The sequence below is a fragment of the Xiphophorus couchianus genome, chromosome 14, assembly GCF_001444195.1.
Source record: "Xiphophorus couchianus chromosome 14, X_couchianus-1.0, whole genome shotgun sequence".
Taxonomy (NCBI): Eukaryota; Metazoa; Chordata; class Actinopteri; order Cyprinodontiformes; family Poeciliidae; genus Xiphophorus; species Xiphophorus couchianus.
In genome coordinates this window covers 12,780,680-12,807,816 of record NC_040241.1, presented here as the reverse complement: position 1 = coordinate 12,807,816, position 27,137 = coordinate 12,780,680, and the positions used below count along the sequence as shown (strand labels likewise).

The 27,137-nt window shown below is 37.5% G+C and overlaps 3 protein-coding genes across 3 annotated transcripts; 2 read left to right on the top strand and 1 right to left on the bottom strand.

The window, feature by feature from the left end:
• The first annotated feature begins 81 nt into the window (after positions 1 to 81).
• Positions 82 to 11,258, top strand: LOC114157866 (uncharacterized). Its single transcript, XM_028039036.1, has 14 exons — positions 82 to 106; positions 334 to 542; positions 1,433 to 1,494; positions 1,573 to 1,721; positions 2,537 to 2,794; positions 3,297 to 3,554; positions 5,143 to 5,454; positions 6,479 to 6,790; positions 7,670 to 7,927; positions 8,552 to 8,809; positions 9,948 to 10,156; positions 10,254 to 10,318; positions 10,399 to 10,547; positions 10,888 to 11,258. The coding sequence occupies exons 1-14, from the start codon at positions 82 to 84 to the stop codon at positions 10,890 to 10,892; spliced, it is 2,529 nt and encodes an 842-aa protein (XP_027894837.1). The 3' UTR covers positions 10,893 to 11,258.
• An 888-nt stretch (positions 11,259 to 12,146) lies between these two features.
• Positions 12,147 to 19,466, top strand: LOC114157943 (claudin domain-containing protein 1-like). The gene is made up of 4 exons (XM_028039201.1): positions 12,147 to 12,914; positions 14,278 to 14,385; positions 14,506 to 14,643; positions 16,056 to 19,466. Exons 1-4 carry the CDS (start codon positions 12,623 to 12,625, stop codon positions 16,274 to 16,276), a joined length of 759 nt encoding a protein of 252 aa, XP_027895002.1. The 5' UTR covers positions 12,147 to 12,622; the 3' UTR covers positions 16,277 to 19,466.
• On the bottom strand, positions 19,452 to 26,772 carry LOC114157942 (N-acyl-aromatic-L-amino acid amidohydrolase (carboxylate-forming) B-like). The gene is made up of 6 exons (XM_028039200.1): positions 25,531 to 26,772; positions 24,616 to 24,811; positions 22,380 to 22,473; positions 22,186 to 22,293; positions 20,749 to 20,861; positions 19,452 to 19,742 (listed from the first exon to the last, which is right to left on the bottom strand). The coding sequence occupies exons 1-6, from the start codon at positions 25,770 to 25,772 to the stop codon at positions 19,497 to 19,499; spliced, it is 999 nt and encodes a 332-aa protein (XP_027895001.1). The 5' UTR covers positions 25,773 to 26,772; the 3' UTR covers positions 19,452 to 19,496.
• Between the last annotated feature and the right edge of the window lie 365 nt (positions 26,773 to 27,137).

The window sequence follows — 27,137 nt, the reverse complement described above, 5'->3', positions numbered from 1 at the left end:
GTAGCCTGTTTTGTACTTTCAATCAGTCTGTGACGGTTTAGTTTTGATGAAACACAAAAGGGACTTTTTAAAAACACCAAAATGTTAAATTTCAAAGAGTTTCAACGTTATTCTTTGACATTTCAAGTTTTTGCAAAAAATTAATTGTTCTGAGTCTTACCAGAAAAAAAACGAACAGAAAACAATACAATTTTCTAATTTGAAATATGTGCTGCCTTTTACCTACTAGATTATGTTACATTGGATTTGATTTAACATGAACCAATTTTTAAAAACAATCTTTCTGACTAAAGCATCTTTTTGTGTTGCATTTTTATCCTTTATTTCTGGCAGACTCTCCTTTGACAACCACAGCTCCCAGTACAAATTCTAGCATTACTGCTATAACTGCAAACACTACAACTACACCAACTACACCTACAACTGTGGAGTCAACGATAAGAAGGCGACTGACTTTTCGGACTGCTGAGACCTTCACAACTGATTTACTGAACCTGTCTTCTACAGCATTTAGGAATCGAGCTGCACTTTTAAAGTCCAATGTAAGTGTTGTTTTACCTGGCAGTTAAATATTTGTATCATTATTTTTACAGGAAATTGCCTTTAAATGTAACAGTTTTTGGGGTCATAACCTTTCAATTTTACAAAAGAACAATCAGGAAAAATATATTTTCAGAAAATAAAAATTGTAGTTATACATGAAGAGGCCAATTCAGGCTGTGAAGATCCAGTATTGCTGCAACATACATAATCCAAATTTTGATTCGATTCTCATTTTCTCATTTTCTTTAAATGGGTAGATTTAAGTAAATCAAAACGATAAATAAAATACCAAAAATATTTAAACTATGATTAGAACTGTCCATCCACTAACTAATACACTAATACAGAAATCATGAACAAATTAAACTCTCTTTTGTTCAGTTTTCTTTCTTCAGATAGGTTTTTTGTTCAGCATGTATCAGTTTAATTTAATTTCAGTAAAACCTCTCAAAGACTCAAAAACATCACGTTCTGCTCCATAACCTTTAGGCATAAATGGAAGATTATTAAAAAGTAAAAAGCATTGAGCCAGAATACATTTTATCAAACTATGAAAATATTAAGAGCATGGGGGGAAAAAACTAAAAAAAAAAAGTAAAGCAAAAATAGTCTGGATATAAATGGTTTCCTTCTAAAGCTTATTCAGACGTCACATCCTCGAGAAATAGTTTGCAATAGTTTAGCATTTGTCAGTAGGTGAAGATTCCTCTCATCTATGATATATACAGTATGATATATGTGTGTGTGTGGGCGTGTGCATGCATGCGTGCGTGTAACAGATGGTTTAGTTTTAATAATACAAATATTTCAAACTTTGTGCTTAGTTTTGAATTTTTAAATTTAAAATTAACCATTTACAAAAATCTTACATCTGTCTTTCTGCGTGCAGCTTGAACCATTCTGCAGGAATGAGTTTCCTTCATTGCGTAACTTCACTGTGATTTCATTCAGGTATGATTTGCAAAGAAATTCTGATTATTGTTAAATATATATGTGCACCAATTAACTGATATTTTTTTATGCTTGCAGCAATGGGTCAATTGTCAACAACATTGATCTTGAATTTGCAACAGCATCCGCTCCTAATAACACTAAAATTGTGGACGTTTTGGTCAAAGCAGTTTCAAACATCACAGTTTTTGTTATTGACAAAGGTTCGATTGTCGTGGATGTCACATGTAAGCCAAATTACATTCACATAAAAGAAAATATATTATGTAAAATATACAAAGTTTGCTCAATCTCAGAGAAGTTTGATAAAATAATGTCCTGGTTCTCTTATTTGTTACCTTTGAGTCAAACTAATATTTTATGTATATTGATGTTTGCTGGAAACCTGCAATAATGAATTAAAGAATTTGTAATTAATCAAGATGCATCATATTTGTACCAGGTAGGTATACTTGAAACAAAGACAGAGTTCCAATTCCAACTTATTTCAATCATGACTAAATCCACACATAGAAAAATGAGTTTTGAATTATGACTATATAAAATTTGTACTTGAATTTAGAGGAAGATTGAATGTTATGGCTTTTATGAAGGGGTTCATCCAACCACTGCAATTCAGATGCAGTGAAAATAAAAATGTCTTTGTGCCACTAAGTGGTCAAGATGTTTTTGGTCCATGGAGTTGGGGGCCAGCAGCAGCCGATTTCGAATTAAAGTTGCAAGAGGCCCTAAAACAACTCATTCTGGAAGGAGAAGAACTGACCAAACTGAAATCTCATTATCCAAGAATGATTTTGTGCAAAAAAAAAAATTGCAATGAGAATGTTTTGTATAGCCAGACGTGTCCTAACCTGTTCAAAGAAGCATAAAATGACATAATAGGAAGTGCATTTACCTCTTTGACTCCCAGAAAGCTAGAAAAAAACGGTATTGCTCATTCTGGTGTGAAATGGCTGAAAATATCTTGTTAATACAAAGGGACCTATGTACAATGTCAGACTTGCTGACTTTTATAATTTTCTTCTCACCTCATTGTCTTTAGATCCTGAAAATGCCAAAGCCTTCAAAGCATCCAATCAAGATGAGACCAGCATCACTCTGCAGTGGAATGAAATAAACAACAATATCAGCTTTATTCTCCAGTTTAATGGCAGAGAGACATCCATCAGAGCACCAGATGGAGATGGACCAGTAAACCACACAGTGTCATCTCTCAGTCCTGGAACCAAATACACATTCACTCTCTTCTCTGTGTTTAACAATATCAGGAGCAGTGGAGTACAGCTTGCAGCTGCCACTGGTAAGATATTTAACAAAATCCCTACGTAGTATTAATGCCAATCTGTACAGTTTTGTATTTGGCACCAGTGATATACATGTATCAATTTCATCTTAAATGTTGACAGAGTTTTTATATTTGTCTGAAATTATGTCAGAAATGACCCAATTGTTGCACCTTATTCCAGAGACCAGATGCCTGTTTGTCATGAACATATTTCTTGCCCTTAGCGAGAAGCATCAACTGGCCAAGACATTATTATATTGTTCGGGATGACTTAAATATTCAGAAAAGCATTTTTTTTAATATATTAAAGAAAACTCTGTTTTCACAACAGAAAAAAACTAATTTTGGTATTAAATACAAAAAAATGTATCTACCACAAAAGGGAAATTCAGGTGTAATACAAAATGACTTGTGACTGTAAAAAAAAAAACTTCCTGTATTTTCTTTCTTTTTATACATTTGAAATACCACTGAAATGCATATGAATAAATTGCCTCTCATCATGTTGTGGTTTTAGCTCCTATAAATGCAGATGACTTCAGAGCATCTAGTCAAGATGAGACCAACATCACTCTGCAATGGAATAAAATAAACAACAATATCAGCTTTATTCTCCAGTTTAATGGCAGAGAGACATCCATCAGAGCACCAGATGGAGATGGACCAGTAAACCACACAGTGTCATCTCTCAGTCCTGGAACCAATTACACATTCACTCTCTTCTCTGTGTTTAACAATATCAGGAGCAGTGGAGTCAGCATTACAGCAGCTACAAGTAAGATCCAAAATTATGTGGCTTTTAATACCAAACCTAAAGAACCACTCAGTCAGCAACACCGGGGCAATAGTGGATGCTTTTTAGTCCCAGGTTGATACAGCAACTGTGTCTTCACTAAATACATTAGTCATTATAAGAAGTTTTCCCTACTCATTGTCCAACGTGGTCAAATCCATGGCAACAATCTCAATTGGTCGTGACGCCAATAGACGACTCATGAAAGTGCCCGAAGCTACATTTGTAGCAACCTGGCACCACTTACATTCTTGTACCCAACTGTACAGGAGGCAGTTTGTGACGTGTCCTGATACAAGGACTTGATTTACCCATTACTCATACTGTGCCAAACATTTCCTTCCAACAGTTGCTCGAAAGAGGACATGAGGAAAACATATGGTAGAAAGTTTCCTCTATATGGTTGCATCTAATGAATAGTGGACTAACAGTAAGGTAGATAGAAGACAGCTAAGATTTGGAGAAATGAGACTGATGAACCATCTTAAAATGGTTAACTCATCCTCAGTTTGTACTCGACAAATTGTACAAATGATATAATCTATAACCAGATATGCAAAACCCTGAATATAATAGGAAAAATAGAAAAACTGCATATGCCAAACCATTTCCTGAACTGAACTCATATTTTTTGTGAATATTTATCTAAACGGTTTGTAAGTGATCCAATAGAGTATAAAGGCCAAACAGAGCAAAGAAGGGCACAAGCAAAAAGTTATTGTGTATGCAGACCTCCAGTATAATGCAGTCAGAATAGTTATAGTGGTCATAATAACAGGACCAACGAACAAGATTTCTAAAGTTAAATATCAAGTAATAGACGTGAAAGTTTGGCAAAACAACACGCTCCTCCTCCTGCAGTTTAGTTTTCTGAAGATAGATTCTTTTATTTTTTTATAACTATGACTTCCAGATGAGCAAAATTGTTGATACTTTTAAAAGTGAGGTTAGTTATGTCTAAGGCTCGCTCTAATTGATGTTCAACTGATAGCCTAAAAAACTGCAGAAATTATTAAGAAACACTAGAGCAGAAGAAGGTGATTCGTTTGGGATGGAGACATAAAGCAGGAGATCATCTGCATAGAGAGAGACCCTGTGCTGCATAGCTTCTGTCAAAATTATAGATATATCTTTGCTACTGTAAAGCACAGCTTTTTCCACAGTAAGCACACATTTGGGTTATACCTCCAGGAGCAGAGTAGAGAAAATAAAAAGCTTTCTAATGTTGATGTTAACAATGAAAGATATGGACTTTATATGAAGGTTCACTCCAGAAAATAATAGGAAATTGTGCTCAAGTCACTTCTCTATCCATGTCCTCCTTGGCATAAAACTTTCATAGGAATTAAAGTTTCTCACTAGTCCAGCATAGTAACACAATTTATGATTTGTAGTCTATTTGTTCATATGACCAGGAACCTAATGCCGTCTGATTTACAAGGATAAAACATGAGTGGAATCTGTGAACATTTACTCGCAGAAGGTTAATGGAATGTTTTGTGTTTTATAAGATGCAAAAGTCTTTAAATCAAAGTTAAATATTAATATATGTTTCTTCTTCTGATTCAAGGTCAGATCAGGTTAGCTGGTGCTGGATTTTCTCGATGTTCTGGAAGAGTTGAAGTCTACCACAACAGTACCTGGGGAACGGTCTGTGATGATAACTGGGACTTAAATGATGCCAATGTGGTCTGTAGACAGTTGGACTGTGGAACGGCAGTGAATGCTAAAATTCAAGCTTTCTTTGGTCAAGGAACAGGACAGATCTGGCTTAATGATGTTTCATGTTCTGGGAATGAAGCTTCACTTACACAGTGTGGGCACGGAGGATTTGGGACACGCGACTGTGGACACTGTGAGGATGCTGGTGTCATCTGTTCAGGTAAAACTATTTTTCATGTCAGAAAGAAAAACCCTCTGTTTTGCTCAAATGATTTTATTTTCATCTACATCCAAAACTTCAATGAGCACAAGGAAATAAATGGATTTGTTTTGGCAAGTAAAAACTATTTAGTATGTTATAATATTTATTTCAGTAACTCAATTTCCAGATTTCCAACTTATGTAGAGGAATTACCCACTGATTGATATTTTCTGTAAATTTTAAAGATTTGTCACTATTTTTTATGATGATGATGAGAATATTGCATAAGATCAATTACCAAAAAAAAACAACTTATGATTACAATATGTGGGCCTGATAATAAGTATGTTTATTACCTGCCTAAAGATTGAGGCTAAAGTCTTTAGTGACTTTTTCAAGTGAAGAAATACATTAATCCATATACATCTAAAGACATTTTTTCTTGACCCAGCTTGGAGTCGATTGCAAAGGATGACCTGTATGTTTAGTCAGCTAAAGTCCATGTAACTTGCCAGTCTTCATCAAAAAACTCTTGCAATAAATCTTCCTTCGAAGCATTAAGTCCATCTTGAGATCTTGAATTCTCCTGTGGCCGTACGAGACAGGGTCTCCTAAGAGTTTTTCTTACCTCTGTGCACGGTCCAGTACAGTTTCACTGATCTCATCTGTGCTTTTGAAAGATTTGATCTAACAGGACAACCCCTCTCCTTCCTCCTGAGTGTTTTGCCAAAACCATGGGAAGATTAAACTTTTAGTTTACAAGATGGCAAAATTCATGAACAACTACAGTACATATTCTATTTACAAGAACAATTCATAACATGAATTTATGACTTGCACACATACACATGCAAAAGGAATAAATTCCCAGCCATTTAACTTACAAAACACAATTTGAAAACTACACAGTCCGATATACAAATACAAACTATGAGCAGAATTTGTGAAAATATATTTGCTGAAAGTAGCTGGTTTTTCTTGCATTTCAGAAGATGCAATATTGTTTAAATCCAATCCAAATAATATATGTTTCTTCTTCAAGATCAGATCAGGTTAGCTGGTGCTGGATTTTCTCGATGTTCTGGAAGAGTTGAAGTCTACCACAACAGTATCTGGGGAACGGTCTGTGATGATTATTGGGACTTGAACGATGCCAATGTGGTCTGTAGAGAGTTGGGCTGTGGAACAGCAGTGAATGCTAAAATTGAAGCCTTCTTTGGTCAAGGAACAGGACAGATCTGGCTTGATGATGTTTCATGTTCTGGCAATGAAACTTCACTTACACAGTGTCGGCACAGAGGATTTGGGACACACAACTGTGGACACATTGAGGATGCTGGTGTCATCTGTTCAGGTAAAATTTACTTCTACTTCTGAAAAAATGCAACATTCTTTTGAAATCGTTTCATTTCTATTTACATAAAATAACCTACCAGAAGGAAACAAATTTAATTTTTTTTAAACTCAGTAGCTACTTGATTGTGCTATAAAACACAACTCACTGTGTGGCTCAGTTACTCTACTGGGATAATAGTACATTTATTTCTATTACATCAAGTAAGATTTAAAGAAGGACTTGAATAAGTACAATTTCTTAATATTGTCAAATAGAATATTAGAAACCATTTGGGGCATTTTGTTTTGTAAGAGGAAACATTTATATAAAGTCTCCAGGTGAAACAACAGCTCAATTTAACAATTTAAACACTCATTTCAACCCGATTATTTTAAATGTAGTGTTGAATTCCCATGTTACAAAGTAGACAGTTCCTTGATAGTTGTGCAGGAGTCTATATTTCTTCTATTCATAAACATATAGTTGTATAATTGAGCATCTGTTTGCAGGCGTTTTTACCTGCGAGTGTAAATGTAGAGTTGGGGGCCAGCAGCAGCCTATTTGGATTTAAAGTTATAAGAGGCCCTAAAACAATTCATTCTGAAAGGAGCAGAACTGACCAAACTGAAATCTCATCATCCAAGAAGGATTTTGTGCAGAAAATGCAATGAGCATGTTGTATATAGCCATAGACGTGTCCTAACCTGATCAAGGAAAATAATGGGTCACCTTTAAGGAAGTGCATCTACCTCTGACTCCAAGAAAGTGAAAAACAAAACAGTTTTGTTCAATCTGGCATTAAATAGCTACAAATATTTTGGTAATACAAAGTGACCTATGTACAATGTCAGACTTGCTGACTTTTATAATTTTCTTCTAACCTCATTGTGTTTTTAGAGCTTGAAAATACAGATGGATTCAAAGCATCCAGTCAAGATGAGACCAGCATCACTCTGCAGTGGAAAAAATTAAACAACAATATCAGCTTTGTTCTCCAGTTTAATTGCAGAGAGACATTCATCAGTGCACCAGATGGAGATGGACCAGTAAACCACACAGTGTCATCTCTCAGTCCTGGAACCAAATACACATTCACTCTCTTCTCTGTGTTTGAGAACATAAGAAGTAGAGGAGTACAGCTTACAGCTGCCACTGGTAAGATGTTTAACAAAATCCCTACGTAGTGTTAATGTCAATCTGTACAGTTTTGTATTTGGCACCAGTGATATACATGTAACATTTGCATCTTAAATGTTGCTTAAGGTTTTATATTTGTCTGAAATAATGTCAGAAATGACAAAATTGTTGTACCTTATGCAAGTTTCAAAAGTTCAAATGGATTTCAACCAAGTATTAAAGAAGTTTATATAAACTTCTGTTTTCAAGACAAAGAAATATATTTCTGCTGATTCTGGTATTAAATTTCTGGCATTAATTATTTTTCTACTTGTGCAATCTTTTATATTTAGATGATGCAGTCAAAAGCTGTACACCAAAATTCACATATTAGCATTCCTGAAAAGAAAAACCCAAATGCAAATTACTACTACAAATAATGAGTAGTGGAGCTTCACCATTTCTTGCTTTTTCATTGCAGTTCAATGAATCACAATAGAAACATGCCACATTTGGCACATCTTGCCCTCCCCCTTTAGTAGGTCCTGCTAACGGAGATGAAGCGCGTTGGAGTAGAGTGGGGGAGAATATTTAAAGCTTTTTCCATGGACAAGGGGCTTTAGTGACATGAATAAACTGCCTCTCTTCATGTTGTGTTTTTAGCTCCTAAAAATGCAGACGGCTTCAGAGCATCCAGTCAAGATGAGACCAGCATCACTCTGCAGTGGAATAAATTGAACAACAAAATCAGCTTTGTTCTCCAATTTAATGGCAGAGAGACATCCATCAGTGCACCAGATGGAGATGGACCAGTAAACCACACAGTGTCATCTCTCAGTCCTGGAACCAAATACACATTCACTCTCTTCTCTGTTTTTAACAATATCAGGAGCAGTGGAGTCAACATTACGGCAGCTACCAGTAAGATGTTCTTCATTTTTATGTCACAAAGAAGGAATCTTTAAAAAGCACTACAGATATTCTATGAAAATATATATAATATAGAAATGTCTTACTACGCATTTGCTGTGCAATCTAACAATGAAAGAGTTAGTGTTAGAATAATTATGTATTGTTATCATTCTTACATTAGTAATTTTACTCGTTTGTTTTTCATTCATAGGTTTAGTATTCACACCCCAGAGAGGAAGAGTCTGTTAAACTGTAGACCTTGAAGCTGCAGCTGTTTCTAATCTAGGGATCCTCCTTAAAGGGCTTGTGTGTGTTAGTTACTGCATTCTCTCTTCTTGTTACTTTAAAATAGGCCCCCTTGATTTATTACCTCCACATTCCATTTTTTGTATTAAATGTCTTGTTCTAATGCAGAGAGTCAGAACGCATGGACTCCTTGGAGAAGTGGTTTGCTATGCTTTCTCCTTTTGCAAAATACTTGATTGAAAACTAAAACGTTGTTTGTGGTTGTCTTTTTATAAAGATTTGAAATATACCTATCAGTTAGAGTGAAATGTGAAGAATAAAATGATGCAATAACCTATTTGCACATAACATTTTGACTGAATTTCAGAATCTTTTGCAAAACTGTCAAATAGTTTTTCTTGTAGACATGATTATCTAAGATGATTTTGGGGGATTTTATATTATTTTTTATGATTTGGTCATGTACTAAGTTTTCTGTGTAAAAGCCATATTAAAATCTATGTCTAGGGTTTCTAGTGGGCTTGGAATCTGTTAACTGCTTGCAGTTCTAGTTTGTTTTTTTCTTCTTGAACCCCTCCCCCCCCAAAAGTTATATTCTAATCTAAGCTAGTTGAATCTAAATTTCTCTTTCTACAAGAAAAAATCTTTAATGCCCTAATTAATTTCAAAATAAGGTGTGCAAAAAGTCATGGATTTTCTCTTAAAGTCCTGAGATATTTATTTTATTCCTTTTGCTTTTTCCGGTATTGACTAATTGATAGAGATCTAACAGTGTAGATTTATAGTCAGTTATTCGTAAGATTTCTTAATTTAATTAGCTGAAATCTTTTTTTTTTACGTTAATGTTTGTTTAAAATTTGCTTCGTTTCTGACATATTTTCTCCCATTCTTGTTTTGACAGGCTCCAGAGCTACATGTGGTCAATCATCCAGGGTTTGCAAATGTACACTGGTGTCTGATTCATGTAAACAAACATCGAGATCTTCTCTACTCAAACAGCAAGACTTTACAAGAGTTGCATCTTTCACATCTGTTGAAGACCCTTTAACAAGGGACTTACTGAACTCATCTGTAACCTTCAATAATATGTCTTCCCTGATAAAGACACAGGTGAATGCTGTCCGTTCAAAATGTGCCTTATCTATCTGTTCACAGTTGAATCCGTCTCTTCTGGTGATTCACTCTGACTTCTTTTCTGCTTCTGTAGCTTGAACCATTCTTCCAGAAAAAGTTTTCTTCTGCCTTCTTCTCCATGGAGGTTTCTACAATTAGGTAATTTTACTTCCACATCGTAGGTCAATTTAAATTTAAACTCACTGAATATGTTGTTTCCTTTTTGATTATGTTTCCAGTAAAAGCTCACTTGTCCACACCGTGAACCTTAAGTTCAGAGGCACGTCTGTTCCTGACGATAATGAGATACGGGATGTTTTGATGGAGGCGGCTTCGTCTGTCGTCGACTTCAGAATCGAAACGAAATCGATCAGCATTCTTGGCAAAAGTAAAAATCTGTGTTTGTAGAGTAATATCACTTTATGATATCTCTGTCCCATGGAGGAAAAGATACAAGAAAGTGCACAGAGATGAAGAATGTGGTGCAGGTGCCAGACATCTACAGGAGTGTTATATTGATTTTGGGTCAACTATTTGTTTGATTTTTTAAAATTTCTTTAAGGTTAAACTTCATTTAAATACAACAACTGTGAATATTCTATCTTCTTCACAAGATAAAAATTTTTCATACAGGCAATCAAATAGCTAGCATGCCACTTACAAAGATAAGTCTAAAAAAAAAGCAAGTTATTTATCTGGAACTAATTTGTTTTTTTCTCTATTTACAGCTTGAGGTGTGGAAAACCTGAAGATCGGCCTCGAGTCACTATGGTTTAAACCAAATGCACAAGTGCATGTTATTACATATTACTCCTTGTACTAAAGCTTAATGTCTATAAAAATACAATTATTGTGCTGTAATAATTGGATTTAGACATGTAGCAATTATTTTATTTGCTGCTGAGGGGAAGGCATGCTTTAAACATTTATGTTCTACTCAAACATTAACTGTTTATGTAATTTTATGGTCTTTTCTGAGTAAAAATGAAAAAAAATCAATTGTGATTAAAAATGTAACTTATATCTTGAGATGCTTCTAAGCCTTGACTAACTCCTATTAAGCTTATAATATTTATAAAGTTGTATTCAAAGAGTGCTTAAAATAGCACTGGTATGTTTCATTTTAATTTTCAGTCTTTAAAATGAGAAAATAAAAGTGATTACAAAACGAAGGTGTGTTCTCTCATTTTGGTTTTTGTAGCTAAAATGAATCTTAGTGGAAACTAGACGTAAAGGTGATCAACCTACTGTACGAGTTTCACCTTTCTCAACAGTGGGTCAGGTTTGGGCGCATTCGTAAGTCTGGGAAAGGCTTTTAGTTTATTTAGGTGAAGAGTCTCTTTGTTGGTCATTGTTTCTCTATCACCATTAAATCCTATTGACCAGACATTGTCTTGGTAGCACAAAGAAAAGCCAGGACTTACTTGCAAAAGGGACTTTCTGCAGGCCAGATATTGAGATGGGAGTGACTAATCATTAGCAACAACTATGGTAGTGAGAAAAATCCATCTGAGAACAAAAGCTTCAGACAAACAGTGTTTCAGACAAAAAAAATAATAAAAACAAGAGAGCAGATACAATCAAGACTGATCTCACTGTGGAAGATCTTTGGGAATGCTACCAGTGAAGCCAAGCAATTTCACTATCACAGTTAATATGAACGGTTCAGGTTTGGGAGGTTTTTCATCCAGAGAACTGTTTCCTTGTTCATTTAACTCTTAAATCAGTCAACTCTAATTGTTCTGCAATACTTCTTGTCACATAACAGCATCTGAATAAACAATAAAGTTCCCAAATTACTGATCAGGCTTAAAAAAATTTTTTTAAAAAACTAAAATTACAGCAGCTCAGTTCTTTGAAAATTAAAACAATTAAAAATGAAAGTAATAACTGGATTCTGTGGGAAGTGGGAATTTCTCAGTTTGTGGCGATCTGATAAAAAACTGTGCGGATTTTATTTTGGTATTGCCACTGCCTATACCATAAAAGGTAAACCGGAAGAGGAAAACGCAGGGATTATAGCGTGTACTCAGCATCCTTGGTGCACCGAGCATCCTTAAAATAAACTCTTCGTGAAATCTGCCTGGATTATTCTTTTTTGGGATAAAACACCTTTTATTACCGAGGACTGATTTATTGTTTCCGTTGAGGAGGGGCTGTTGTTGTTGCGGACTGTCGCTGCAGCAGGACACCCACAGTCTGTGGAAGTGGGACAGCGGAACAGATGGCGTATCCAAGCCGGTCCGCAGGGCTTTGTCCAGCACAAGAGACAAGGTGCCATCATTAACATAGTTCGCTTTTACAGCTTGTTTTATTTTTGTGCGACTCTCTCCTCCATCATACACAATCAGCCATGTTGGAGTGACTGGATGCAACTGGAGGACCGAAACGCGTCCGTGTACCGCCTGAGCCGAGACCAACCCCCCGCCGACTTAATCCCCTTTAAGTCCGTCTGGGTGAACAATGGTCGACAACCGCTACGCCACTGCTCTGGTCATCGCCTGCGTGCTGAGCATCCTGGCCACCGTGTATCTGTCGGTGGCCATCGGCACGCAGCACTGGTACCAGTACAGCAGCCCCACCGTGCGCGGCGAGGCCAACGTGTCCGAGCTGCGCTCCCTCTACGACGAGTTCATGACCGGGGAGTTCGACGAGAAGACCTACAGCGACACGCTGTTCCGCCTCAACGGGACCGTGGGGCTGTGGTGGCGGTGCGTGCTCGTCCCACCCTCTGCCCACTGGAACAGGGAGCCAGGTATGTGGCTGTGACCCTCCCCCCCACACACACACCTAGTTGCCCCAGTTCCCTGAGACACACCTGCAGTCATACCAGAGCTGCACGCCTTTCACTGCAGCTGTCGCCGCAGATGTGACTCATAGCTGTTGGACCTGGAATCATCTATTCTAATGAACTGAATTGCATGTGCCAAAAACATGAGTCACTGCAGGTTGATGAAGGATAGGCAGGGTTAGGCCACATTCATTTCGTTTCAGTATCAGTTCGATTGTTGATTTTTTTCCCCAGGTGCCATTCTTATCAGTTTTGTTTTTCATTATACAAACGCGACGCCACTGTTCTTGTCATCGCCTGCGTGCTGAGCATCCTGGCCACCGTGCATCTGTAGGTGGCCGTCGGCAGCATCTCTGGTACCAGTGCAGCAGCCAATGTGCTCACTTTCACCCAAACACTCAGAACCATGACAAAACAATATGAGCTCTACTAGAAAAGCAATAAGCACCAAATAGTTCCAAAAATACCAGACCAGACTCAAAGGTCACAATATGCGCATGTATAAGAGTTTTGGAATAAACATATTCAACACAAACTACAGTTAAAAACCAAAATAGAATAGAATAGAATGACTTTATTCATGGGAAATGGGATGAATCGCAGTTACAGCAGCATAGAGACAAGACACACAACATCCACCACTGAGTAGCAATGTAGACAAAATAAATAAGAATAAAATATGACATGCTGTCAATATAAAAAGCAGCTTAGAGCAGTCCTTGCAAGGATTCAAAATGCAGAACAGACCAGCCATGTGCATACCATTGAGGTATGCACAATTATGAAAAATTATTAAATTCCCTCTGAGATCATTGATTACCACACTCCAGTCTGGTAGGTGGCTGTAAATGCACCTTCAGTTGGTTGCCATCCACCAATAAAAAGCAAAAGAAGAAGAAGAAGTAGGTTCCCAGGTGTCTCATATCAAGGATCAGTGTTGCACAGAAAAGGAGAAAGCCCAACTTTGCCACAGGGGCCTTAACACCACAATAAAGTGAAAAGGTCTGGCTGAACATGATGTTATTGGATAACTTATTTACTGAAGTGGTACATACCATTGGTTTATGAGCTATGAACAAATAACTCAACCGAATTTGATTAACATCTGAAGTGGAATCTCCCAACATGGCTGCAATTTGTGTTTTCTCATTTATGAAGCATAAATACAGTTATTCCACTGATTGGCAAATTGACGGATTGATGCAACAATGTCGCATTTCTTTGCGACATTGTTGGATTTTTAAACACTACACCCAGTTTTGCACCAGTTAACTGCATTTTCTGACTTGTACTCAAAGTAAACAACTGAATCTATGGTGACTTTCAGATGCAAAGATCTTGCTGGAGTGTCGAAACTTCACTCTGCCGGAGCAGTTCACCCCTAAATACAAAGAGCCAGGGAACCACAACAGTGGAGAGGACATGCTCCGCACCTGTACGTTCAGAAGACACACACAACAAAATCATCCCGTTATATGACCACAATTTGCATGACAATGAACATGTACTTCTTCATCAGAGTGTGGTTTACTAATGACGTGTCTCCTATGAAAAGATTTGTGGAGGTGCCAATTTCTGCTCCCACTGGCGTCTCTCGGTCTGGTTGTGCTGGCGGGCCTGATTGGGTTTTGCGCCTGCCTTTGCAGAAGTCTCACTCCCACATTGGGCATCGGAGTTCTTCATCTCTTGGCTGGTAAGACCGGTTTCTCTGCATCTCAAGCCAGCAATTAATGCAGTCAGTAATTTATGACTTTAAATAAGATGTCAGCGCAAACTTTTCAAAGGGTGACCTACTTGTCAATGTTTCCTGTTGACTATGTGCCAGCATGTATAGTACTGTAAAAAAAAAAAAAAACAACAACTAATTAAATCATTCCTGCTTTAATTAACTTCCGTAAAACCAGACCTTCTAGAACAGATTTCTGAAGCTCTCTTAAGGGTTTTTATGGTCATTGGCTTAAGATGTAGAATTATGGCTCTACATCTTATATAGGTACTTATAGGTACAGTATATAGTTAACTTTTCTGGTACAAGTTTAGACATCATTTTTGCTTGGGACTCAAAATGTACTAACAAAATATATGCCACACAGGTACACCACTGCCACCCTGAATGGAGCAACTCAAATCATCCTGGAAAAGTTTTTCTGATCTGTTACTGTCCAATTTTGATGAGCCTGTGTGAATTGTATGTTTAGTTTTCCTAATTTTAGCTGTCTGGACTGGCATCTGGTGGGCTCTTCTGCTAGCCCATTGGTTCAAAGTTAGCATTCTGAGATAGTGTTCTCCATACACTGGTACTAAAGTGTTTTATTTGAGCTTCTGCTGCCTGTCTGTCATCTTAAGCTAATTTTTCTGTACTCCTTTGACATCAACAAGATGTTTTAGGCCACAAAAAATGTTCCCCACTAATCGTCTGCATTTCGGTCCACATGCAAAGACACTTCAATCCAATTTATTCCAGAATCTAACGCTTAGTTTGAACTTCAATGGGTTGGCTTCATCTAATCTAACTGCCTAATTCATTAAGTTTCAGGCCCTTTGAATTATTCACTAGTTTTATAATAACCAATTAGAAATGTGTATCTAATAAAGTGGCCAGTGAGTGTGTACGTAAAACGGATAAAGAAATGGAAAACATCTAACCCAAAGTAAGCGCAAAAGAGCATAAAACAGAGTAATGAGATGCTGAACAGAAAGTTCATTGACTGACTACAGTAAAAACTTGTGGTTTGGTAGTTTTATTCGGTGAGCAACGTTGCAGCTTCTTATCAAAGCCTCTTCAGATTTTCATCTAGGAAGTGACCGACTTTCCATTTCTATACATGCATACCAAGAATTTAACAGCATGGATTGGAGCATGACTGATTGGAGTTCAGTCACAGATGGTGAAATACTGTGGAATCGTCTTGACAAAGAACAGAACAAAAAGGCAACCCCAGGGAACAGGATCGTTAAGACAAATGCAAACTGTTTTCCCCCATGCGTCCATTTATGTTTTCACCTTTCGGTTAACCGCGGCACATTTTTCTCAGGATTCATGTCAGAAACCGGATTAGCAAAGCAAACTCTTGACAGATTTCTGTGTCATCCTGCATTTTACAGGCCTGTGCACCCTGGCCACAGTGTGCTGCTACCTGGCTGGGATGGACCTGCTCCACAGGGTGTCGATGCTTCCTGACAAGGTGGATGGCTCCCTGGGTTGGTCCCTGTACCTGGCCCTCATCTCCTCGCCCCTGCACATGATGGCTGCCGCGCTGCTGGTGTGGGCGGCGCGCAGTCACAGTCAGAACTACTACCGCATGACTGCCTACCGGGTGGCGTGAATATGTGGTTTCTATCCCATCTTATGTTTTAAAGTCTAGAGTAAAAACCCTAAGGTATGCTGCATTCATTTCATTTTTATTTTTTTTTCTCTAGTCAATGTCCAGGTCAGAAACACTGAAAATTAGCTGATTTTTTTTTTTTTTAATTTAGATTTGTTGGTAAAACCTCAAAATCAGCAATATTAAAAAAAATACCTGCCTGGATCTCTGGTTAAGCTTTAATATAATTTACTTCTACAAGAGTAAAAACAAGGTTTCCTCAATGCTTTTAAAAGTGACACCTTTTCTTTTATGTCTTCTGAAAACGATAACACAAACTCCACAAGTGTAGTTCACTGGGTTGTTACAGTCAGCTAAAGCAAAGCAAGGTGGAGGTTTGTTATCCTGTGGTTTGGCTTTGTGTGTCATTGGCACTGCATCACTTAATCTGCTGAAAAAATAATGAAGATTAAAGACGTTAGACCCAACTGCACCAACCAGTGTCACGCGAAGCAATGCCCTGGGAGGAAGTTTCTGAGCCAAACGCTCCCCAAACAAAGGCACGAAATGAAAAGGTTTTTTTTTAAGTTGACAAAGTTGACAGTCCTGACCTATATATGCATAGAATCTCTTATTAAACGATCCATGTCACCACAAGAGATAAAAAAAACACATCCTCATAGTGGAAGAGTGCCAAAAATCAGGACACGGATGCCAGGTGTTTTTGGCAGGTTGCTCTTGTTGAGGACGTTTATGAAGTTAGACAGCAGCGCCCTGACTTCAGTCTTGCGCTGCAGAATTGGATTATTTCGGTTGTTGCTTTTGATCTTCAAATCGATGTATTTATATTGCACCAATTTACAACAATTATCATCTGAAAGCCCTTTACAAAACATGCAGATCTAACTTCTATGCAAAAATTCTAGTTATAATGGATTGCAATCGGGTTCGGTTTATAACGCTAATTGGCAAAATGTTAAGAAATCATAATTGATTGCTTCAAGTCACTGACCTTGCAGCAATCCCTCATATTGAGCAAGAATCTTGCTGAAGTGGAAAAGAACAGACAGCCCCAACCACTAGCAGTAGCAAAGGAAAGCCATTATGTGGCTTAAATTATAAAGTGAAAATTCATCTGCCTGTTTTAGTTTGACGCATTCATTTAGTTGAGATACAGAGGATTCAACCTTCATGCGGCCTCTTTCAAGTAAGTTTGGTTCTTAAGTATTTTGTAAGACAGCTGCTTCCTTCCTTGTGATTTTTTTCACGCTGTTGAGTGAGCAGTGCATGCACACCGCACGCCTCTGACGATCCTCATCTGATAAGGAGCTGAGCAGAATGCTGCCTGTTCACTTCTCAGAGCCAAGTGGTGTTAACGATTTCAGGAAAAAAAAACCACAGACGTCACTTAAGACCCAGTCATCAATCTAAGCAAGTGTGCGTTAAATTGCTTTGAGCTTCTTTTTTTAATTTATTTGTATAAATATTGTACATATCAAACAGAATAAGGAAGGAACAGTTTTGGTCAGAAGTTTACGTACAGTACACTCCTTGGCATGAATGTCATTTTGGGATTTACCGATTAATTTAACAGTTTTTCTTGTTACCAGGTCGGAATGATTATACAACAAAGAATGTCAATAAGTAAAAACAACAATTGGAAGCTCAGGTTTTAAATTGTTGTGAATCTTTCTCTAATCCACCCATGGGAAAAAGTACACTTACAGTATGAAACTCATACTGTCCCCTGTAATATTTGGTAAAAGGCCACCTGGCAGATTGACCTTTAACCTTATACTTTTTGTAGTCATCACCTCTGCCGTATTCCAAGCTTCTAGGCATGGCGCACAAATTTTCAGTCAGGTTGATGTTGGGGCTTTAGGCAGGCCATGTATTTAGAAAATCTGTGAGTTATGCTTAAAAGCAGCATTGAATCTTTCGAAAGGAGCGGCCAAACATCCCGGTAGAGTCATGGTAGAAACTTGTTGAAGGCTGCACAAAGCTTGTGGTTGATGTTCAGCTATCGAAGCAACATATAAGCAAATTAATGTTGTTTTTTTTAACGCAATTTTTAAAATGTAGTAAAGGCAATACAGTTCAATCTTTCCAATATTAATAAGTCTTCTGGCTATAACGACGTCTTTAAAATCTGATTCAAAACAGATTTTATGTACATCAGTACATAATGTTTTACCGGTATGTTCTTAAAGAAAACAAAAGCAAAAGGTAATGAACTTTGAAGCATATTTCCATCATTTCTGCTATGTCACAATTGCTCCTATGATCTTATTCAAAGTTACAGTGAAGAATTTCAATTCAGTGGTTGTCTCAGAGTTATGAGACCACACCTGTGTGACAGGCACACCTTAAGTACTGAATGTTTCAAGCAAAACACAAAAGCATTCAGTAATCATCTTCAGAGGCTTTGACGCAGAATGCTTTGTCACTGAGAAGTTAAAGTGAAAGATTATTACTGCATCCATGTTAGTCCTGACAAAATGTCCACATTCATGGCTTTTTTTTTTTTTTGCTATTTAACTTGATTTATTTATTCTTTATATATATACAAAGTATGTTGTTTTGTTACTTTTCATGCATATTTGATCTGATTTTGTAGAGGAAAACATTTAATTTGTGTCATTTAGTGGCGCAATACCTTCTGTTTTGTCTATCCTGATATTTTTGTGGTTTTGTTTCCTGCTTTGTGTTTGATGTTTCTTTGATTGCTAAAAATCCCTGTTGTGAAAGTAAGTCATCAGAAATAAGGGAGAGTATGCCTGCCCCTTATAAATTATGAATGTACTTTAAGGCCATATGTGGACGAACTGTTGAATTTGTTCTGCAATTTTACATTACTTTAATCATATCCTGAATATTGATGTAATTTTACATTGATAGATAAATATATATATGTATATATATTTATTTGGAGGAAATAAACACACTTGCTGGATGGTAACAGATGAGCATCATTTTCCAAAGTGTCATGACATTTCTGAATGGTTTCACAAACGTTCTGCTGAGTTGGATTGTATTTTACTCATCCAAACATCAAACACAAACGGCTCTTCTATCCCTGATGCACTGTTGAAACATGATGTTTGTGAACCTAAAGTGAAACTGTTGCTATGTGTGTAAATACGTGTGCGTATGTGCAAGGCTTGTACGTGTTGTCATTTCAATAAATAAAAAAAAATGTTGCTAAAAATCATTTCACACGAGTCTCATCTGAAGAAAGTCTTCACTCCTCTTCCTCTGAAGCAAAACTCTGCTCACTCGCTCGTTCTTCCTCATCCGTTTGCACACGGATAGAAGGGACGGTCACACGCTTCTTTCTGGCCAGGGACAGAGCGATGCCCTTCTCGTAGTAAGCGCATTCGTTGATGAAGAAAGCGTAGAGCGGTTCGTTGCCCTTGTATTTTATCGTTTCTCCTGAGAACGCCTGGAAGAGGGGCTCTCCAGGGTGGAGCAGGCAAAAGTCTCGGTCCTGTGAGAGAAAGCACTTTGAGGTTTTAAAACCTAAAGGGACGCCATGTTGTACATGAAACCAAACATGGAAATGTTTACAACTTTAAACTGTTGAAGCTCCAGAGGAAGCTAGAACAAGAGCATGTCGGTGAAGTATTAAAACGTCAACTTGGGTGATTCATAAATAAATTAACCTATATTTCCTCAAATAAATTCCTGGTTTTGTTGCAACAGCAAAACTTGACATAAAATCATGTAGAAAAATCCAACCTTTAATTGAGGGACATTTAGTCAGCAGTTGGAAAATCAAAAACCAAAACTTTTTACACAATAACTAGAAATTTCCATTTCTGGAAGTTAGAATTCAGCAGAAACGTTTAATAAATAATCTTTGAACTCCTGGGGTAGGAATATGATGTCACAAAAAGGGTAATTTCTTCTTAAAATGGGAAAGAAAAGAGCAACTGTCATTCAAGTGAAGCCGCTCTCCTGAGCTTCAAAACTCAGCAATTTTCTACAAAAAATTTTAAAAAATTGCCTTTTTTACAGACAAAGTAATATAACTTAATTTACGAAAAGTTAATCCAACAGCATAAACATATATTTAGGTTGTTACATTGAGCTAGAGGCCTGAGTTGAGACTAATAATTTAAAGTTGGATATGTATTTTGAAAGACTAAAAGTTGTCAAACCTGAATTTAATGCCTGCAACATCTTCAAAAATGTTAGCGTTAAATCATGTTTTTATTTTATAGTGTTGCTTTTATGAGAAATTATTTCACTCAGCCAGGCAGAGGCTGAACTTTCATTCATCTCCAAGCTACCAAGTCTGCATCAACATTCATGTCATATGAAAGCAATTTTATGCTTTTACTGTTAATGTTTTCCATTCTCGTTGCGTTTATACGTGAAGCTACCAAGATTTTATTAAATTTACCATAGAAGATACCATTTCTCAAATTGCAGTTTTGCAAGATATTGCTTGCTTTTCTTTTATTTAGCAAATTACTCAGAGCAGGCTGTACCTGCAGGCGTGGATGGATGGCTGCCGTAATGCTGCGAGTCTCGCCGTCTCTGGGATAATCTAAGTTTTTAACCATGGTGAACACGTCGACTGGTCCTCCATCAAACACACAACCTGAAGATACAAGCAGGATAAAAAGCCAAAACTATTTAAATCACATGGAAGCTTTTAAAAATAGACACAATGTGCCATTTTTTAAACAAAAACATTGAATTCTGATATTAAACTAGATTTTCTAGGGGCCCGCTAAAGTGTGCCCATCGGTTGGAACCCAGCAATCTCATGCTAAAAATTAGCAACAATGCTAAAATTAGCTAAATGTACTCAATAGTATGTGGATAGTTACAAGCATGTTGAGTAACATGGACTTTCTCCATTCAATATGTTAAAATTAGTGTATGAGCTAAAATTTGCCAAAATGCAAATGTTAACCTAAATGCTGCCAGTGGCTTGTGGGGTATAACTAGCATGTTGTCTTACATTGACTTCCTCTATGCAGTGTGCTAAACATGGATAATAAATGCACTCATCTCCTAGCAACAGCTTACAACAAATATTGTAATTGTTCAAAAAACATGAGATTTCTCTTCTGCTCTTTTGAACACTACTTAACAAGAATTGTGCAGTTGGTGAATACGACAGAAAAGTGAAAATGTTTTTTTTTTTTTAGTCATCGATGATAAATATATTATAAAACAGACATTTAACACAAAAGTAAAAATCTGATTTATACTTCATGGCAGTTTGTTACCAGAAAAAAAACGGTAAGCTTTTAACAACAAATTAATTATTGTTTATAAAACATAAGCTCTTTTGAAATACTGCTTTGCAAGGCATTTCAATGCAGGCCGTGCATTTGGAGGCCCCAATTATGTTAGGAAGGGTAGGGGCTTCAGTAAAAAATACCACAGTTTCACTGTGCAAACACAAAAATTTAAATAAAATTGGAATAATATGATATAGTAATTATTTCTTGCTTTTGCAAAAAATACTCTATGTACTATGATAGCTATAATGGTGTCGATAAGAATAGGTTTTCTTTTTAATATTGATATGTGCCACATTTAAAATAAACATGAACTAAATTTAAATCTGCTCACAGTGCAGAATGTTGCAGATTGTTGATGTTGCGTTCTTCACAGACTCAAACTATAACAGGCTATTATATCTTTAATGTGATGGTAATGTAGTGTTTCCTTCAGCTACCTGACTGGCAGTGTGCAGCAACAGGCAAAGGGATAGGAAGTTCTGCACAAATTTACGCTCCATGCAGCCTCTGGTCTCTCTAGTATGCTTTGTCACTCTGTATGTCGAGTGAGCATCTAGTAATTAGTAATATTTAATTTTTCTTACTAATACTGCTTAATTTAGTACAATTTTAAAGTACTCTACCCACCTCTGCATACAGGTAACTGAGCCATGCTCACATTGGACTCACCTGAGTTAAAACAGCGGACCCAATCCTGCATGTGCTGCACGCCTTCTTTCATTGCTGTGTAAATGTTTGACTTGACACACCCATGAGGCTGAGGACCAATCTCCATGGCTACACAAAGCAGGATTTAAATGAAAATATCCTTTCAGTGGGTTCAGATACATTTATGTTAAAAACAGGAAAAGGCGAAAACTCACCAAAGCCGTGTTTTCCAATGGAATCAAGGGAATATGACTCTTTAGTGGAGACATCAAAATGGATGAATCTCATTGGCGTATCCGGCATCTGCTTCTAAAAGAAAGTATAAGAATAAACCCAAAGTTATATAAACAAATGATTTTCATGGAAATGGTTGTTCAAGTTTCCTGGAGTTTGTTTTTTTAAGTTTTAATTTGTACTTTGTTTATCTCATCTTCTGACCACGGTGATCATTTTGCGAATCTGACCTGATCTATCTAGGAATCACCCAGACGTAAAAATATTTAAAAACTTTAGGCATGAACCAGAGTTGAGTGTACTACTATCAGATAACTTAACAAGGAACCGGTTTGAAATTAATCTTTCTGCACAATTACCATCAGTCTGTTACAAAGGTACAATTTGTTCTTGTTTCTTCGATTTCAAAGTAACTATGTACACTGGCTTACGGAAAATATTGGTATCACTTGAACATTTACACACTTGTTAAAGTACAAACAAAGTGACCAGTTAAGCAAGGTGAGGATTAAAAAGAGAAACAGCCAAGAGGTAATCCTCGAGAAGCTTCAGAGATCCACAGTTCAGGGGAGAGAATGTGACAAATATTACTGTCAACTCCAAAAATCTCAAGTGCACATCTCCAGCCAGCTCAGCTGCCTTCCTCTCCTGCAATTGGCCATGCAGCTTCTTGGCTAACATAAATGGTTTTGTTATCTTTCATACATCACTGTTCTTATCCTCATCCGAAAACAAAAAAATACCTCAGCTTTCAGAGTCCATGGAGCAAATCGCAAGTGCTTCTCTGGAGCACTTGAGTGCAGCCACTTTTGAAACTGTGACAGGTATTAAATATTAAATATTTCAATTTGCGGGACATCCTTAGATTTTTCTGCCACCCTGGATTTAATCCGGTCCAGCTTGACTTTCAAACAATTTCTTTATTAAGCTCATCATTCTCCATTTCATGCCAGTAAGGTTTTTGGATTTTTCTCTCAGTGAGTCCTCTTCATTTCTTCTCATTGTGACCTGTGTCCGTTCCAGGATCACATTTAACCTTGACATTGCATCAGAATCGCATTTCAATTGCTTAATTGTCCATCTTGCTTCCTAAAATTCAAAATTCAGAGCCCAAATCTGTCTCTTGTAATGGTCGTTTGCATTTACCAGCATTTCATTCTCTGCTTGCCAGCTCCTTGCATTGTTATTTCTGCTGCCGGTGAGTCGTTCAATTTTTATCCTCAGGTTTTCCACCGTTTTTTGAAGCTGCTCGTTTTCTTTCTGCAGCTCTTCTGCAAAATGTCTATTTTTGCCAACTAGGCCTGTCGCCATAAACGATAAATCAATGAATCGTACGATAAATTAAAACTATCAACCTCATTTTGGATGGGTTTTTTTTTTACTTTATTCGCAGACACACTGTATATGTTATGCCTCAAGAAAAAACAAATACAGATAAATACAGATAAACAGTATTCAAGATAAAGAAAAAGTTAAGGGGCTTCGGTTCCCAACTGTATATTCAAAGCAATACAGATTTCGATTGTTTTAATAGCTACTTTTTGTCAGAGTCTTTGATAGTCAGGACATAAAACTTATACATAAATAAAACTTATATTCATTGTAAAATGCAGCAAGGCATGGCTTTCCCTACCTGGAACAATGAATATGATATTTAGCTAGTGACAATAAAGGATTTATGAAAAACTCTGAATTGTTGAGCTTTTAGTGAGGCCAAGTAAGAATCTTCCCATAATAGCATAAATTGTGCTTCTATGTTGTTGTGGATAAAGTCACAAAGATTCTGCCAAAAAGCATCAACAAAGGGACGGTGCAAAAACAAGCGGACAACAGTTTAAGGATATGAATCACAAAACGTACAATTTACATCAAATTCTTCCTTGAATATAGAGTTCTCAGAAAAGGATTACTGCAAACATCTGCGATAGCTTGTCATTTTAAACGGGTAGGATATTCTGATGAAGGAAGTGATATTTTTGTGTTTTCGTCGTGGAAATTGTTCCAATGCTATGCTAAGCATAACTTCTAAGCTTCCACTTCAGTCTCGTCACATAAAGAACTGAGTGATAAGAAATGATCATATTTAACATTAACAGCCTGCTATAGTTTTCAGTTTGCAAACATCACGGTAAAAGTTTTAGACACGCAGCGACGACAGCTAGACTAATATGTCCACTATTTCTACTCGGGTCGAAACTGAAAACTTAAAGTATTTACCTGCAAGTATCTGAATATGTGAAGACAGATCCAGTCACAGTCAGAATAAGCGATGAAGCTCAGGCCCATGTTGGCGGTGGTGTTGTGGAGGTCACAGATGAGATCCACTGCCGCCCGGCTGCCTTTGGGACCCAGCAGGGCATTCAGTTCACGGGCCCGGAAGATCTCATAGGGGGCCCCCTCTGATACGGGGCCACTAGGACACAAGCACCTTAGTTAATGGAGTGCTGTACTAATTTAATATATGATTTTATTTATTAAGGTTAAGGTGGAATCCAAGTCAACCTGTTCGCAGGTAAAAAAATAAATAAATAAAAGTTAATTCCCCCTGAAATCTAATAAATGGTTGTTTCAACCTCCTATATCCACAAAGAAAAAAAATATTCTCTGCATAATTGTTTTGATTCATCCATATTGGAGAGTTTTCTAACATACAAGCAAATGGCCTGTTCAAGGTCATGTCACATAATCAAAACAGTAGTTTTTATGTTTGGAGCCATTCAGAGGTTGGCTTGTTGAGGAGTTCTGAATTGTTCTCTTGCAGCAGGACCAAACTGAGGTTGAGCTTATAGTCTCAAACTGGTGCCTGGACATTCTGCTTTGGGATTTCCCAATGAAAAGCTACATTTATGGTTAGGCTGGTACCTCTGACACCCAACCAGAGATAAACAAAAAATAATGGATGGAAGAATAAATTTGCTGAGTCACAATTTAACAACAGGGTAAATTACTTCCTTTTACATTGATGCAGATCAGTTTGAAGAACTTTTTCTCTCAGCACAATAAATAATGATTTAAAAACTCTGTTTTGAACCTACAGAGCTCCTCTGTGTGGTATTTGAATTAGTTTGATGACCTAAAACAACGTGTCGGTGACACAAGCGGATGGTTTTTGCAACAAAAACAGTGCCTCACTTGAGGGTTGCGTGGGTGAAGCAGCGGTTCAGGTCAGTGTCAACGTATCTGCTGCACTGCTGCATGGCCCGAGGGTTGGACAGCACCATCAGCACTGACGCGGGCTCCCCGTCCTCCTTCCTTTTCTCCGTCTTCAGCATCTCTCGCACCAAGTACACTCCTGAGAGCTCGTTGCCATGCGTGCCGCCACAAACTGCGACACGGGACAACCTCGGCAAAAGCACCGGCTCATCTACCTGCATCTGACAGAGGAAACCAGAGTTAAAATAAGAGATCGAAGGGTGGCGCTTATGTTCTCATGTTTTATTCAGTGTGCATCGATGCGAAAAAAAACCAAAACAAAAAAAAAGCAGCCAATATGACACTGGGGTTGGACAATCAGTGCAAAACAAAACAGAAAAATATAGATTTGTGAAATCTTACCTTGTTTCTCAGGGCTGATGTTAACTGTAAACGCAAAATGTCGCCTTTAAGCCAAAGTAAACAAAAGTCACCACTGGGATTTACTTCAGCTTAAAGTTTCTTTGAAAAACACAGACATGGCCGAAATAGTGGTGAACTCGATAGATTATTGATTAAATGAGTGAAAAGGACTCATGCAGCTCATCTTTTGCCACCTACCCCTCCTGTTACCTTTCTCTCCCTGCCATTTACCCACTCGTTCACCCTCTCCTGGACCTTTTCTGTAGTTTCACTGATTCAGCATTCCCATCCCTCCCTCTCTTCTCTACAAGGCTGCAGCCGCCTATCATGGTCTCTCTCAGCCTCTCATCACACTGCACCGCTCTAGGGCAGGCAGGGTGTGTCCCCGACGGTAGAAACACAGAGCGTCCCTCTCTTCCTCTGGTCGCAAACAAATGAAGAGTTCAAGCCGAACCCCGAGCCCCCTGCCCCCCAGCTCACCGTGTTCTCTGCACGCTCCGTGCATGGATGGGATGGTAGGTTCCAGCGGGCTTTTCAGATAAACCTGCCAGCATGACACAGCAAGAGAACAGAGGCGCCTGTGATGTGTGGAGCGGAAGGAACAGCTCTCCTAGCTGAGAGCAGAGCAGGACGGGCCGACTGAGGATTTGCAACACCGATGCACAACTATTGGTACTCCTGGTAAAGATGCAGAAAGTACCTTAAGATAAGTTTGGCTGAAAAACTCCAGAGATTACAAGACGTTTCAGACAAAGTAAAAGTTGCAACAACTGTTAACACCAGAAGTGATGCAGGTAAATAAAAATCAACACATTAAAAACAGAGTAAAACAAATATATATATATACATATATATATATATATAATTATTATTGTTATTTTTTTTACTCTGTTTTTTAAAATTGGGATACTAAAATGTTATATCAACAAGGTCTTTGGTTACAAATATGTGACACACATGACCACTTTGCTTCAAAATGGGAAAGATGAGAGAACATGCAATTCTAAGGCTAAATGTGTCACTATCTATAGACGGATAACGTTTTTGTTTCTAGATAATTAGATAACAAAGCTGGTGGACGGCCAAAGTTTATTTTGCCACTGTGAGTAAAACCATATGGGTGGTAAAAACAAATCTCCAAAGCTTAGAGCATCATCCCTTTTTCAGTCATTTTTCATTTCTTT

What these genes read in the sequence shown, in the direction of transcription:
- LOC114157866 (XM_028039036.1), top strand. Translation starts at nt 82, where the DNA reads ATGTTAAATTTCAAAGAGTTTCAAC. An exon ending in TTCACTGTGATTTCATTCAG is followed by an intron (nt 1,495 to 1,572) that starts GTATGATTTGCA and finishes TTATGCTTGCAG; the next exon opens with CAATGGGTCAATTGTCAACA. An exon ending in CTTCCCTGATAAAGACACAG is followed by an intron (nt 10,157 to 10,253) that starts GTGAATGCTGTC and finishes CTGCTTCTGTAG; the next exon opens with CTTGAACCATTCTTCCAGAA.
- LOC114157943 (XM_028039201.1), top strand. Translation starts at nt 12,623, where the DNA reads ATGGTCGACAACCGCTACGCCACTGCTCTGGTCATCGCCTGCGTGCTG. An exon ending in CCACTGGAACAGGGAGCCAG is followed by an intron (nt 12,915 to 14,277) that starts GTATGTGGCTGT and finishes GGTGACTTTCAG; the next exon opens with ATGCAAAGATCTTGCTGGAG. An exon ending in AGTTCTTCATCTCTTGGCTG is followed by an intron (nt 14,644 to 16,055) that starts GTAAGACCGGTT and finishes TGCATTTTACAG; the next exon opens with GCCTGTGCACCCTGGCCACA.
- LOC114157942 (XM_028039200.1), bottom strand. Translation starts at nt 25,772, where the DNA reads ATGCAGGTAGATGAGCCGGTGCTTTTGCCGAGGTTGTCCCGTGTCGCA. An exon ending in TTCACCCACGCAACCCTCAA is followed by an intron (nt 24,812 to 25,530) that starts GTGAGGCACTGT and finishes CTTGTGTCCTAG; the next exon opens with TGGCCCCGTATCAGAGGGGG. An exon ending in CCATCCATCCACGCCTGCAG is followed by an intron (nt 19,743 to 20,748) that starts GTACAGCCTGCT and finishes TTTCTCTCACAG; the next exon opens with GACCGAGACTTTTGCCTGCT.